This window comes from Peromyscus californicus, unplaced genomic scaffold (assembly GCF_007827085.1).
Source record: "Peromyscus californicus insignis strain IS unplaced genomic scaffold, ASM782708v3 Scaffold_5__1_contigs__length_169319896, whole genome shotgun sequence".
In the NCBI taxonomy this organism is placed as follows: Eukaryota; Metazoa; Chordata; class Mammalia; order Rodentia; family Cricetidae; genus Peromyscus; species Peromyscus californicus.
This window is the reverse complement of record NW_026294573.1, coordinates 27,382,090-27,397,477: the sequence shown is the minus strand read 5'-3', so window position 1 is coordinate 27,397,477 and position 15,388 is coordinate 27,382,090. Positions and strand designations below refer to the sequence as shown.

Genomic DNA, 15,388 nt, shown 5'->3' with positions numbered 1-15,388 from the left:
TATTCAGTTTAGATATGATGCTCATGCTAGACTTTTTTTTTATTATTTTAATTTTACATTCACTGGTGTTTTGCCTGCATGTGTGTCTGTGTGAGGGTGTCAGAAGCCATAGAACTGGAGTTACAGACAATTGTGAGCCACCATGTGGTTGCTGGGAATTGAACCTGGGTCCTCTGAAAGAGCAGCCAGTGTTCTTAATCCCTGAGCCATCTCTGCAGCCTTCATGCTAGACTTCTAACATGAGTCTGATAGCTTTCTCTCTCTCTCTCTCTCTCTCTCTCTCTCTCTCTCTCTCTCTGTTCTTAGAAACAGTCTTATAAAGCAGAGGTGACCATTTCCCTAAGAGTTAGCAAAGGTTGCCTATAAAACTTTCTAGTCTAGTGCCTTTGGGGGAGGGAAGAAGTTTATAAGTTATCTTTAGTTTATTTAGTGGCTATTAATCTATTCTGGCTTTATTCTATTTTTCTTCTTGAGTCAGTATTTTTAAACCATTATAAAAACGGACAATTTACAAAATGTGTGGCACAAAATAACCCTTCCTCTTGCTATTATAATGTTGTAGATGTTCATTCTTTCTCTATGTGGTTTTTATTTTTTATTTTTACATTCCTAATACTATGTTGTCTTAGTCACTGTTCTATTGCCGAGAAGAGACACCACAACCAAAGCAATTTATAAAGGAAGGCATTTAATTGTGGGCTTGCTTACAGTTTCAGAGGCGGGTTAGGGTATGAGCATCATGGAAGGGAGCATGGTGACAGGCAGTCCGGCAGGCTGGCCAGCCTGCATGGTACTGGAACAGTAGCTGAGAGCTTTACATCTTGATCCAAAGGCAGCAGGCAGAGAGAGAGAGACAGAGGGGGTTGGAACCCATGGGACTGGAGTTAGAGGTGGTTGTAAACTGCCCCTTGGGTGCTAGGAATTGAATCTGGGTCCTCTGGAAGAGCAGCCAGTGCCCTTCAACACTGAGCCATATTTCTAGGCCAATTTCTTAGATTGTTAAGACATTCTCCATCATGCATACATACATATAATAGATGAATATATGTGTGTGTGATGTATCTCATATATAATTAGACTTATAAATTATAATTCCCAAATGTTTATCTTCCATTTTCTTGTTATGTTTAATTCACAAGTTCAGGCAGAGAGGTGTATGAAAATATCTCACATAGGCTGGGCATGGTAGCAATCAGGAAGCAAGGCCATACAGATTTCCTTGAGTCGGAGGCCAGCTTGGTTCACATAGCCAAATCTAGACCATCCAGGGCTACATAGTGTGACCCTGTCTCAAAAAAAAAAAAAAGAAAGAAAAACAGATTCATAAAAGTACTCCAGGAATTTGAAGCCATCCTAGAAAAACAACAAGACCTTGTATTTAAAAAGAAAGGGACAAAAAGGCAGAGGCAGGTGGATTTCTGTGAGTTTGAGGCCAGCCTCATCTTCATAGCAAGTTCCAGGCCATCCAGGGTTACATAGTGAGACACTGTCTCAACATAAAATCGATAGCACGAATCCTCAATTTCTTCTAGGAACACAATTAGTCAGTAGTTCCCTATAAACATAAATAAGAGCCTTGGAATACTTTATTTCATGGAGCTTTTTTTTTTTTTTTTGGAGGGTGGCCATTCTGAGGCAGGGTTAGCCTCAAGCACACGGCGATACTCCTGCCTCAGTCTCCCATCTGCTGGGATTATAGGTATGTTTACCACGTTGTCTTCATTCCCTCTTCCTAGCCTGCCTGTAGGCTTGAGTAGCGTTTTGATTATAGCTCTTCAGAGGGCTGGGCTAAATCAGCCCCTGTGTCTGTGTGGTCTGATGGTGCAGGTTCACAAGCACACCTAAATGACTTGTGTGTGCGTCTGTCACTGCCCACTCCTTCCTTGGGTACTCCGTTTCCTCCTCACTGGGGGACTGCTGGAGCTTTAGATCCACTTGGAAATGAATATCTCAGCTTGAAGTTTCTGTGTTTCCCTGGTAGAACACACTGGAACATGTATGGATCTCCATACAAAACATCTTTCATGTTCTCATTTCCCAGCATCCTCCTTCCAGGCTGCCTTCCTGAAACACTAGCATGGGATTTTTTTTTTTTTTTTCAGTCTACGTTTACAAACAAAGCTGACCTCTTTGGCTGTTGGCTTTGTGCGGGATCTCCCTCTAGCTCCCCATGGTGTATAGATTTGGGGGTCTCTGCTCTCTCCCTTTCTCAGCCTTCCCTCCTAGCCTTCAGCATATGTCTGGCCTGACCCTCCTGTGGCTTTCTTGGCTTGGCAGTCCTCTCACTACTCACGTTTGAAGACTGCATTTTGTTTCTGGAACCTGAAGCTGTCTTCTATTTCCAAGCCTGGCATCGGAGCCGAAACACCTTTCTGATTTTATTTTCTCCAGCTCTTCTAGGTGTTTGGGTGTGGGTGGGTGCTTCCTACCTTCTTCTTCAGTATCGATCAGTCATTTCCATGAGGCTGAGAGCAGCCGCCACAGGGAAAAGGGGATCCAGTGAAGGAGCAGTTTGAAGGAAAAGGGAAGCTGGGGCAAGGCAGACGGACAGGGAGTGTGGTGTGAGCGCTGAGGTCTTGATGGTGAGCGTGTTGGAGGAGAGACAGTGAAGAACTGAGTCTCTGGGACAGGTGATCGCACTGGGCATTCAGAGTGTGACAGGTGGGGACAGGGCAGATCTGGCCCATCTCTCTGGCCAGCCTTCCTTGCTTGTCTGCCGAAGGCATCCTTTGTTGTACACCTGCACAGCTCCTGCCAGCCCTTCTGTCCCTGGCACGTTAATTCTGACTCACCACACACCATGCCCCAACTGGTACCTAGAGGTGAGCCATGGAGTCGAGTAGCCCTGCTCGGCAGACTTCCAGGCCTCCCTCTACCCACTGCCACCCATTTTTCTGGATTCTTATCTTTTTTGCTTCCTAGTCTGTACTTTGGTTTTAAAAACTGCTGGGCAGCGCCAGGGAGAGGGGTGCTTGCTATTATCAAATCTCACAACCCGAGTCCAATCCTTGGAACCCATGATGGAAAGAGAAAGCCAACTCCTGCAAGTTGTCCTGTGACCTCCATATTTGCACTGTGACATACATGCATGCATATACTAAATAAATAAGCAAATAAATGTAGAACTAACATCATCCGTTGGTACACTCCCTGATGGCTTCTTGGGTGGAGTTCAGATATATTGCCTCTCCTTTCTGAAGCTTGTCTGTGGATGCTTCCAAGTTGCCCATCATTGGGACCAATCTCTCAGTTCCATCTCCTCTGACCCTCTCCATTTGCTTACCAGGTTACTGGATCCCTGTTATACTTGTCAAGTACTGTGTAGGTACCATGCTACCAAGATGAGCAGAATCAGATGAACCCCTGCCATTTGAAGCTTAGCCGCAGGATCATCGAGACTCCCACAGAAAACAGAGTTAGAAGTTCCTACTGCACTTGTCTTCCCAGCCCCAGATGCCTGGACCACAGTCAAAGAGTACAGCATGTGCAGAAAAGCTATTCCTGGGACTTAGGGGACCAAAGAAAAGGTGATCTTGTTGCTGTTATTCTTGCTATGTTGAAATAGGGTCTCATGTAGCCCAGGCTGACCTCAAAATTCTGTATCCCAGCACCGGGGAGGCAGAGACAGGCGGATCTCTTCTAATTCAAGACTGGTCTATCATTGTACCTTGCCTCTGTGAACCACACCCCCCCCCCCCCCCCCCCGTTACACTCTCTTGTTCTTCCTCCAGCTGTCCCTTTCCTCCCTTCAAACTGTCCCCACTCTGATTTAATGTCCTATTTGTCCATATGTATGTGTAAATCTATACATGTGCATATTTAAATCATGTTCCATAGGTGAGAGAATTTGAGGTATTTATCTTTTATCTCTACCACCCTCTCTGTTCTCGTCTTTCTCCCTTTAAACCCCTTTCCCCCGGCATAGTCCCTCTTCTACTTTTATCACACACACGGGGACACACACACACACACACACACACACACACGGACACGGACACGGACACACACACACACACACACCCCTAGATTCTGCACCTGAGAAGAACGGGCTATTTCTTGAGTCTGACTTACTTTGCTTTAACACGATGGTGTCCACTTCCTGTGATGTCAGAATTTCACCTTCTTCATGGCTGCCTGGAGAGGCTCTTCACTGACCCTTGAGACCTCTGAGTCTGCCTTGCTGGACCCTGGCTTGAAGTCTTGGCTGCTCTCTTAGAGAGGAGCTTCTCCAGAGATTGGTGCACTGACGTGTTCCTCCCCCTCCCCACTGCCCACTCCTCTCCCACCCCCGCCACCCTGCTGCCAAACTCTCCTGGCAAAACCCTTGCCAGTTGGTGGGTACTGAATGTTCCTTGGATACGCTATCTCTTGGGGTAACACAATTTCTGCCCAGAGAGCCACAAAAGGGCCAACTCCCTGAAGTCGCCATGATAACGACTTCCAGGATTACCAGGAACTCAATCATTGTTAGCCGAAAGAACTGGTGTGGGGGCGGGGGGAGGGAGGGGGGGGAAGAGGCCTCCACAGGCTAGTTAAAGGGCCCAGAGAGGAACTATGACGCATTGTTTTACATGAGTGGTAAATCACAACAGAGGCCGTTTCCTACCTGGTGCTTACCGCTGGTGAAGACCACAGTAACGGCTACCAAGTCCAAAACCAAAGAGGGACCTAAGTCCTGGGCTTCAAGACCTTGAAGATTCATGTTATTTTAGGATTAGGTTTGGATGTGAGTTATAGAAAACCCATGAATGACAGTGACTTAAATATGGCAGAAGTTGCTTTCTTGCTTGCTTGGGTGTCCAAAGGGTTGGTTGGTGTCCTACAGACTCAGAACCCAGGCTGCATTCTCCACAGGGTATCTATATCGTGTTCCAAAATAGTTGTTTGAGGTCTAGTCATGGAGTCTATATCCTTCCTTTTTTTTTTTTTAAAGCATTTGTGTGTGTGTGTGTGTGTGTGTGTGTGTGTGTGTGTCTAGGTTAGAGAGGACAGCTTGTGGGAGTGGGCTCTTCCTTCCACTTACATGGCAGTCAGAGATTGGCCTCCTGCGGTTAGGCTTGGTGCGGTACCTTTACTAAGTCATCTCACTGGCCTACTTTTAATAACACTTCCACTACTATGGCTTTGTGCACGCTAGGCAAGTTCTCTCCCACTGAACTACATGCCCGGCCCAACACTTCCTTTCCAAGAACACTTTCTAGAAGTTGTAACAGTTCTGCTTGCATCCCACGGGCTAGAACTTTGCCGCCTAGCTCTACTAGTTATAAGGGAGATTGGGAAGTGAATTATTATCCAAAGTGGCCACCTGTCCAGCTTAAAATCATGGGGTTCTGTTACTGAGGAAGAAAGGGAGAATAGATGTTGGGGATAATTGACACTCCCCACCACCCTGCAGCCAACCAACCAATCGGCCACCCAGCCAACAGTGATGTTTGAGGAACTGCTCTCTTTAGTGAAAGAGACGGATATGCAAATAACGGACTCCAGTGCCATGTGATGGGAGGATAAAGGAGGTTTTGTTCCGAGTGCTGCGGGAGAACAGATGGAAATGATCAACAGCAATCAGAATAATTAATGACTACAATGGCCGAGCTGGGGCCGCGCTGCTACGCTGGGCTATTGTGTGCGGCCAGCTCCTTTTCTCGGTGGCGGGCGAGAGCCACAAACTTTCCTACTTCTCCACAATAGCTCACACAATGGCAGGCCAGGTGCTGGCCCTTCTTCCCATACATTATCTCCCAGCTCTGGGGCTGGTACTGCCGTCCTCCTCACTTAAAAGATGACAGAACAGGCACGAGCCATCCAGCTGGCTTTGGAGCCAGGCAGTCTGGCGCTAGAGAACCCAGATTTAACTCCTCTACTCTGCTGACACCCCAAAACAGCGCATTCTCCTTCCTCCCTCCGACCCCCACAAATCTCCAGCAGGTAGCCTCCTCATGCACTTCATTGTGATGACTGAGGCCGTCTTCCGGGACCTCGGTTTACTTCCACACCAGCTCCTAGCTTGCTTGTTATCTCTTCTCTCTCCTCAGATTATCAGCCCGCCTCAGCAGTCAGACAGCTGATTGCTGTACTATCCCTAAGGATGGGGAGGCCTGGGGTTGGCATGAAATGACTTGAGGTGGCCTCTGCCTGGATTGGGTCACTGTTCCGTCTCAGGAAATCACTTTGCCTGTTAAGGGTATCTTTTCTCATCTGTGAGAAGGGATGATGCTGTCACCCTGATGCTAGGGACATTAAGTCATGTTAGGTGATTAACTTAGCATATACTAAGTGCTCAGAAAGTGTTAACCGTTATCCCATGCCCCACTGGGACTGTTTCCCTGTCTTCGATTTCTCTTTACACATGTGTTTGTTACCCATCCCTGCCGTGACGAGTGTGGTAAATACATGTTTATTATCTTACATTTCCGGGGCTCAGAAGTTGTTCCTAGATTTACCTGGGCTAACAGCAAAGTGGTGGCAAGACTATGTCCCTTCTGGAAGTACGAGGAAGAATCTATCTTGTTACCTTTTCCTGTTTATTCTCCTTTTTATTTTTGTGATGCTGGGGATGAAACCCAGAACCCAGGACCTTGTGCATGCTAGGCAAGTAGTTTTCCTCCGCCTCCTTTCTGGGCTCCCTCTCTTATTAATAAGGACCCATGTGATTAAGTTGTACACATCTGGCGTGGTACTCTTTTCTCATTGCTGTTATAAAATTCCTAGCAGAAGCACCTTAAGAAAGGAAGGCTTTATTTTCTCTGTGGTTAGGGGACGTGGTCCTGCTAGGTGGTGGTGGTACATGCCTTTAATCCCAGCACTCGGGAGGCAGAGGCAGGAGGATCTCTTGAGTTTGAAGCCAGCCTGGTCTACAGAGTGAGTTCCAGGGTAGCCAAGGGTGTTTTGAAACCCTGTCTCAAAACACCAAAAAAAAAAAAAAAAAAAAAAAAAAAGAAAAAGAAAAAAAAAAAAGACATGGTCCTTTATGCCTGAGTATGAGGCAGTTGGTCATATTGCATCCAAGGTCAGGAAGCTGAGAGCTAAGTGCCCAGCATGAGAAGATGCTCAGCAGGCTTTTTGCTCCTGTTCGGATTGCTTAGGGTAGCTCTGTTCCCCTCACTGGAACATCTCCAGAGCTGCCCTCATGGACACACCCAGGGGTGTGCTTCCTGAGCGATTCAGAAACCCAGCCAGGCTGACTATTAAGATGAACCATCAAATCTGGATAATCCAGGATAGTCATCTCATCTCGGGATCCTGAACTTGGCCAAGACCACAGAGTCCCCTTTGCCATGGGAGGTGGCGTACCTCCAGGTTCCAGGGATCAAGAAATCCTTTGGGCACCATTATCTCACATGTCCCCCTCAGATTCTCCCCTCCCCCCAGGATATGGCTACCTAGAGCCACCCCAAAACCAACCTCTCTTCTTCCCATGGGCATCCCCCTTACTCCTGCTTGCTTCTCAGACGCCATCTTTGATGAGGTTGTTTTAACTGGTTTCCCCCACCTCCTGACGGCGCATGCAGTCTGCACCTGCTCTTGCTGTGGTCAGCAGGGACAGAGCCTCGGCCAGCCTTTCATTCTCAACCAGCTGCTAACTCTCGTTGGCTGTTTAGACTTCCTTGAGGTCTTCCTCTCCTCTGTCTGCCTCTACACACTCCTCCTGGCTTAATGTTTTCTTTTAATCTTAAAATTATATTTATATCTGCTAGGCAGTGGTGGTGCACAGCTTTAATCTCAGCACTCAGGAGGCAGAGGCAGGCGGATCTCTGTGAGTTCAAGGCAAGCCTGGTCTACAGAGGGAGTTCCAGAATAGCCAGGGCTACACAGAGAGACCCTGTCTCGAAAAAAAAATCACGTCTATCTCTGTGTGCATTTGTGTTTGTGTGTGTGCTTGCACATATATATGCACGTGCATGTCCACCTGTGTGCACCATGGCACATGCGTGGCTGTCAGAGGACAACTGAAGGAGTTGATTCTCTCCGGGCACTGTGTGGGCCCTAGGGCTTGAACTCGGGCTACAATCCTTGGCAGCAAGGGCTTTTACCATCTCAGTCTCTCTCCTCCTGGCTCCCACTCCCCGTCCTCTCTGGTTCCGTTCTCTCTCTGTGTTGCACTGTCCCCACCTACCTGTGAAGTGTCCAGCTCTGCCCAGGGTCTTGGACCTTTGACCCAGTGCTCTTTCTTACTGTGATCTTGTCCCACATGAACAGCTAGTTCACAAGGATGGCTGACTCCTGCCCACCCTGTGCAAACATGACTGTTGGCTGGAGCGATAGTGAGGACCATGCTTCACCGAGCCCAGCAGCTCCCCAGCTCCCTCAGCCTTCCTTGGGGTTTATGCATTGAGAGAGTTCTCCGAGGAAAGGACTTAGAACACGAAGCCTGGGGCACTTTCCTGTTTCTGTCTGAGGTGGTGTGGAATCCTCTCAGGTCTTCCCAGAGGTCAGATGAAGGCATCAGGCCAGTGGAGCGGAAGGGCAGAGTGTGTTTAATGGGGAGGGACACCCTAAGCCATAGTGTGTTTCATGGGGAGGCAATTTCAAGGAGGAAAACTTTGCTTTGGGTCACAGTTTGAAAGAGTGCAGGCTGACATTGGGCAGCAGGATGTCCATGTGGCCCATTCACTTATTGGCAGATTGAGAAGCAGAAAGGCCAGGCCTGTGTCAGAAATAGAAAGGTCCTCAAGGCTCACTCTGCAGTGACCCACTCTGGCTAGTTAGGTCACAGGTCTCAGAGGTTCCACAACCTCCCAAACCTTGTCAACAGCTGGGGGCCGGTGTTGTTCAAACAGGTAAGCCTGTGGGGTCTTTTAAGACTCAAAACTCTTACAACAGGGAAAAGGGTTGGGATGGTACCTCTTCAGAAATGTAGTTGCTGGAGAAGCCTACTGTGACCGTGACCTCTGGTGTTTGCAATCGCTAGAGCTTGGAAGGGGCCACGGACCAACTGTAGCTCAAAGGCACAAATATTCATAGGGGACCGAGGTGTGTCCTGAGAGTATAGTTAGACACACGTGGCTGTCACCAGAAAGAGAGACTAATTAATCAAAACAGTGGAGTTGCTTTAAATGCAGGAAGACTGCTGAGGAGGCCAAGAACTGAGGAGTGATCTTGGGGGCGGACAGGGGACTCCCAGGGGCTTGAGCAGAGGATAGACAGGGAGCGAGAGTGAAAACAGCCATCTCAGGCAGGGGAGCAGCATGCTCAGAGGTTGGGAGTCAGAGGATAATCTATTTAGGGATCAAAGAGGATGTAGAGAGGAGGAGGCTGAAGATGCGGGCACGTCCAGAGAATAGGGGCTTCAGGTCAGTGCTGAATGGAAGTTTGAGCTGTCTCTTGCTGGCCGTGGGGAGTCATGGAAAGGGTTTTGGGCTGGGGAGTGATTTAGAAGAGCTTATCTTTTGGAGGACTACTCCAGTCTTGGGGTAGACTGGGCAGTAATTGCTGGGTCCCAGATTTTAACAGACACAAGATATAATTTTCGACAGAGGAAATAAATACCTTGGGAATATTGTCCCATTCCTGTGGTTTTATATGTATGCATATGTATATTGATTATGTATATGTACTTATATATAATACAAATTTAATCAGACTATTTGTTGTTATTTTAGATAGGGTCTCACTATGTAGCCCTGGCTGGCCTGGAACTCACAGAGATCTGCCTGCTTCTGCCTCCTGAGTGCTGGGATTAAAGGTGTGCTTCACCACCACCCGGGGCTATTTGACTGTATTTTACATGCACCTCACACATATTAGATGGTCTGGATGGAGAACTTCCCTAAGGCACACACTGACAAAGGTAGCATTAAGACTCAGGTGAGCTTCCTGGTCCAGGGCTTTCCCTTCCTCCTTACTATACTGAGTGCAGAGGTATCTGAAAGGGGACCAGGCCAGTAGTCAAGGTGAATGGTGCCCAGGGCAGATACCAAGGTGAAGGCCATGTGGGAGCCAATGAAAGTATGTTCTCTCTCCTTTCTCTGGGTGGGGGTGGGGACATGGGGTTCGTTGGAGACTGCACATGAGTGCATCTCTCTTTCCTGAGTCCTGCAGCATCCTTCTGGGCCTGGTTTCTATGGCAACAGGCTCCCAGCAGGCAGCCTGCCAGCTGGAAGGAAGCAGGCAGGCAGGCTTGGAGAGAAGGCCTGGGCCACAGGAGGAAGGTTGAAGTTGGGGGGAAGGAGCATTGGGAGGGTGGCTAGGAGAGTCTCCTGGGAAGCTGGACAGGACCCTGGAGATGTCTCATGAGACCTCCTTGCCTTTTAACTGTGTGGAGGTGGAGGTAGTGAGGACCCAGGGTCCTTTCCTTTGAGGTTCTTGAATTCCCAGACTACTTCAACTTCTGTTCATCTTTGACAACCCGCACCACACAAACACACACACACACACACACACACACACACACACACACACACACACACACACACAACCAGCCTGACTCCTGCTTCTTATTGTCTGGCCCCAGCCTCATGCTTCATAGTGCCCATTGACTTCTTTACAGAAAAGAGCCCCTACTCTGAACTCCGAGTGGGAAAAATGAACAAGGCCAATTGACTTTCTGTTTTGCATAGAATTTGCATATAATTAACTCAAAGACAAGAAATTTCCAGGCCCTGTGTTGTCATTCCTGCCAACAGCTTAATTCAGCTCCACTGGCTCTGGCAGACTGTCTGGCCAGGCTCTGGGCTGAGCCATCCGGGACCCCAGGGCTGAAGACTTCCCTGCTGTATTCCCCCTCCAGGCCAAGCTGCTCCCAGGCATTTCTTCCGTTAGCTGGTGCGGCCCTGGGTCCAAATCCTGGTTCTGGCACTCTGAAGCTGGATGACCTGGGACATCTTTGGGCCCCATTTACTCACTTCTCTGTAGGCCTAGGACATGCTGGATAGCCACTGTAAACATGCAGAGACGTATCTTTTCTAGAAATACTGAAGTGCAAGCTGGGTGTGGTGACTCAACCCCTAGAATACTAGTCCTGAGGAAGTGGAGGCAGGCAGCTCACTAGAATACTAGTCCTGAGGAAGTGGAGGCAGGCAGCTCACTAGAATACTAGTCCTGAGGAAGTGGAGGCAGGCAGCTCACTAGAATACTAGTCCTGAGGAAGTGGAGGCAGGCAGCTCACTAGAATACTAGTCCTGAGGAAGTGGAGGCAGGCAGCTCACTATGTGTGTGCAGCTGGGGGACCCATGGTGAGTTCCAGGTCAACCTGGGTACAGAGTGAGACCTTGTCTCAAAACAACAAACCACAAAGAAAAGTAACAAAATGCTTCTGCATTCCTAGTTCAAGAGCTACCACAGTCAGGAGCCCCACAGCTGGCTTCTGCTAGGTCAGTCTCTTTACACGGTATGTTCCAGCGTCTCTTCTGGTCATAGATACAGGTAGTTAAATATTTCGACTGTCACTGCTGTTCAGTGGAAGTGCAATAGGTAAGTATATTCGGTACCTACCAGCTGCGAGGGCCGATTGATTTTTGAGTGTGTGCATCAGTGGCCAGAGTTTTGTATTGTAGGTCCCTCATCTTCCTTTTTTTTTTTTTTTTTTTTTTTTGCTTGGAGTTGGGATGAGGGTGGGGATGAGGGTGGTGACCTGGGGTGACCTGAGCAGGAGCAGAGAGGACAGGCATCTCCCTCCCACAGGCGGGCGAGGTTCAAGCGCTCCAACAGCGTGACAGCCGGTGTGCAGGCAGACCTGGAGCTGGAGGGCTTGGCCGGCCTGGCCACTGTGGCTACAGAAGACAAGGCCCTGCAGTTCGGACGTTCCTTCCAGAGGCACGCCTCTGAGCCCCAGCCCGGGCCCCGGGCCCCCACCTACTCAGTCTTCCGCACGGTCCACACGCAGGGCCAGTGGGCCTACCGCGAGGGCTACCCACTGCCGTATGAGCCGCCGGCCACTGATGGGTCGCCTGGCCCTACCCCTATCCCCGCCCCCGGCCCCGGGTCCGGCCGCCGAGATTCCTGGATGGAGCGCGGTTCACGCAGCCTCCCCGACTCAGGCCGCACGTCCCCCTGCCCACGGGACGGCGAATGGTTCATCAAGATGCTGCGGGCAGAGGTAGAGAAACTGGAACACTGGTGCCAGCAGATGGAGCGTGAGGCAGAGGACTATGAGCTGCCCGAGGAGAGTGAGTCCACTGCCACCCACGCGGGGGAGAGGGGCGCTGGCATCCTGTGCGTGGGTGCCCGGGCATGGGGTATCGTGGTGGGGGTCCCAACTGCAGCACACCAGCAGGCCCCTCCCTTCAGGCTTGGGCTTGCCTCCTCTTTGGTCCTTCAGTAGTGGAGCTTGAGGTTCCTACTGGCAACAGGGCATGATGGGAGGGGCGCCCGGAAAGGGACATCTTTAGAGACTGGGGGTGGGGTGGGGTGGGTCATGACCAGGCCAAAGGAGGTGGCTACCAGGCTAAGTCACTAACTCCGTGAAGAACAATCTGTTCAGATCTGGACAAGTATACGGTTCCAGTGTGAGCTTGGTGGTGAGGCTGGGACCCACATGCCATCCTGATTGGAGCTGTTCAGAAGGGCTCTCCCAGAGGATGCTGGGATTTCTCAGTGAAAGATGTAGGGTTTTAACATTGTTGGAGGAGGCAGCTCAAGCGAGAACAGGTCCGAGGAGGAAATGGGAGGTCCGCATGGCAGACAGCCCTGTGACAGAGGGTATGCCCGTCCCCATGAGTGCAGTCCGAGGGGAGCCAGTGTCAGATTCCCGAGATGAATTAACAGTTCCTAACCAATCAAGGACGCATGTACTGATTAGTGACAGAATCTGGCCAGTGAATGATCATTGAGCTTGTGCTCCGGCCAAGGCTGGGAGGCGAGATTAGGGACCCAGGTGGGAGGAAGGCTATTCTCAGAGGGACCAGCACCTGGTAAACACAGGCTGTGTGGAGGAAGGAGCTTCATTGAGGAGGAGGAGGAAGTCTTGGTGTGGTTGGAAGTTTGATGGTAGGATGGGGGAGGGGCTGGAGGAGAGAGATGGATAGCTAGTACAGTAACCAGAGGTGAGCATCTCAACGGGTTCACTTCCGGGCGGGGGGGGGCTGGGGAAAGAGGGACCTCATCCCGCCACCTTCTTGAGCCCCCTTCTGTCCTGCAGTCCTGGAGAAGATTCGCAGTGCGGTGGGCAGTACCCAGCTTCTCTTGTCTCAGAAGGTCCAGCAGTTCTTCAGACTGTGTCAGCAAAGCTTGGTAAGTGTTGAGGGCAGAGCGAGGGGTGTGGATCTGGCAGATGACCCAGTGTGACTGAGGAGTGGGACCAGGTCTGGGTCCCTGGAGGGGTGGATTGCGTGTGTCCCAGAGAAGCCAAAAGGTCAGACGTGTCTTGTTTGGAGTGTTGTGCCTCAAGGTGGAGCCCAGCGTTTCTGCCCAGGTAGGAGAGACCTGGGCTTTCTCTTGTCCCTGTCCCCCATCCCTCAGCCCATTCCCCTAGGCTGAGCTTCCTAGCCGTGAGACTGAGTGTGGCTTCCCCTGAGCCTGCATGGGGTCGGACCTCCCTGACTGGCTGCCTCCCCTGTGTGTCCCACCACGGCAGGACCCCACTGCGTTCCCTGTGCCCACCTTCCAGGACCTGGCGGGTTTCTGGGACCTCCTGCAGCTCTCCATTGAGGATGTGACCCTCAAGTTCCTGGAGCTACAACAACTCAAGGCCAACAGCTGGAAACTCCTGGAGCCTAAGGTGTGTTTGTGGGTCCCCTCAGGCCAAGAAGCCACAGCACCAAGAACAGCTTTAGATAAGACAGCCACTGTTCACGCCACAGCTGCCTCAGCCACCTCTGGTCAGCTGCAGTGTGGGGAGTAAAAGTAGATTTTTTTTTTTAAAGGCGATTTTCAGCCTTCTACTTGCTAGATTTACGTCTTAGGTGGGTGTCAGAGGTGAGACTCCAGGCAGGCCCCTGGAGCCCTGGCAACGTTCCCCCCACCCCCCCAGGCTGCACGTGGGTGCTAGCTGTTGAGAACGGTTCCACCAGGGGGCGCTCGACCCCCGCCATCATTTGGAGACCGGTACTGGGGCTTTGACCTTGTGGGAACACGTGCACCTGCAGCCTCGGGTCCCCGGGCCAGCCCTAGGCGCGGTCCCGTTTCGATCCACGCGAGTTCAGTCCCTCGGGGTGGGGGGGGGAACTGGGCTGGGCTGGGGGTGTGGGGCGCGAATCGGGCTGCCGCAGCGGTCCGCGCCGCCCAGCTCAGCCGCGCGCACGCTCTCCGGACAGGAGGAGAAGAAGGTCCCTCCGCCGATACCAAAGAAGCCCTCGCGGGGGCGAGGCGTGCCGGTGAAGGAGCGCTCCCTGGACTCCGTGGACCGGCAGCGGCAGGAAGCGCGCAAGCGGCTCCTGGCGGCCAAGCGCGCCGCCTCGTTCCGCCACAGTTCGGCTACCGAGAGCGCGGACAGCATCGAGATCTACATCCCCGAGGCCCAGACCAGGCTGTGACCCGCCCGGGCCGCCCAACCTGGCCCGGGCCCGCGGTTTTCTACCCGTACTGTACACCCAGCGTCGAGGTCACTGTGAACGCGGGCTGCTCCGTGCGCCCGCCCTGCCGGCACCGCACGCCCCGGCTCCTGCCCGCCGCACTTTCGTGGGTTTTTTACCTTCCTGATCCCACGCAAAGGCGCCCGGGCTAGGCTGGGGGCCGTGCCTCTCCGCCCAGCGCCCCTCACTTGGAACTCCCATCTTCCTGGTCCGACGCTTTGTCCCCACCCTTCCCCCTCCCTCCATGGGCACCATCTCTGCCATTATTTTACACCCCACCCCCCCACGGGCCAGGCCGGGCCGGGTCCCCCATCTGGGCTCTGCGTCCCCCCCACACCCCGCGGGGCTGGGCTTCGTGGGGATCAAGCTTCGTGGCTTTTTATGAAGAATCCCGAACCCCGCCTAGGAGCCCGCCCCACCTTCCCAGGGCTCCATCCTCAGCCCTCCGCCCACAGGGCCCAGGGACCACAGTGGCTGGACCAACCCAGGACCAGGGCGCCTGGGCCTCTCCCCTTTCCCACATCTGGGGAGGGGAGACAGGGGCTTCCCCTCACCACACCTGTGGCTGTTCCCACATCCCCTTTGACTATCCCAGGAAAAATAAAACCGCAGAACTGCACCGGAGCCAGCTCTCTCCAGAAGAGACCACCTCTGTGGGGGGCTTGAATAAGGTGCGGGGTGGGGGAGAGGAAGAGAGAGGGCCAGGAGCTTGAGCACTCTTGATTTGGGGTTTGCCTGAGCCCTTTCTGGGAAGGGAGAAGGGGGATTCTGGCGGTCACAGTAAGGACCTGTGCCTTCCTGGAGGGATCCTGCTGGTGTGTAAAGGGGAGGGAAGGAACCCGTTCGTCCCTCATTCAATCCAGGGCCCTTTGCCTCCTAGAACCTCCAGAAAGGGAAGCCCTGCGTTCAGTACTTGACACACGGCACATGCACAACGGTGG

General features: G+C 51.8%; 1 protein-coding gene across 5 annotated transcripts in view; it reads left to right on the top strand.

Annotated features, from left to right (window-relative positions):
- The window catches only part of Dlgap3 (DLG associated protein 3), a 67,435-nt gene extending 52,364 nt beyond the window's left edge, over positions 1 to 15,071 (top strand). For 4 of the 5 annotated variants that reach the window (XM_052718770.1, XM_052718767.1, XM_052718768.1 and 1 more), the window contains exons 9-12: positions 11,620 to 12,104; positions 13,076 to 13,167; positions 13,511 to 13,654; positions 14,190 to 15,071. In XM_052718770.1, coding sequence (XP_052574730.1) covers positions 11,620 to 12,104; positions 13,076 to 13,167; positions 13,511 to 13,654; positions 14,190 to 14,408 — 940 coding nt within the window. In that variant the 3' untranslated portion in view covers positions 14,409 to 15,071. The remainder of the gene's footprint in view (positions 1 to 11,619; positions 12,105 to 13,075; positions 13,168 to 13,510; positions 13,655 to 14,189) is intronic. The other variant, XM_052718771.1, reaches the window with a different exon arrangement.
- Positions 15,072 to 15,388: the final 317 nt, after the last annotated feature.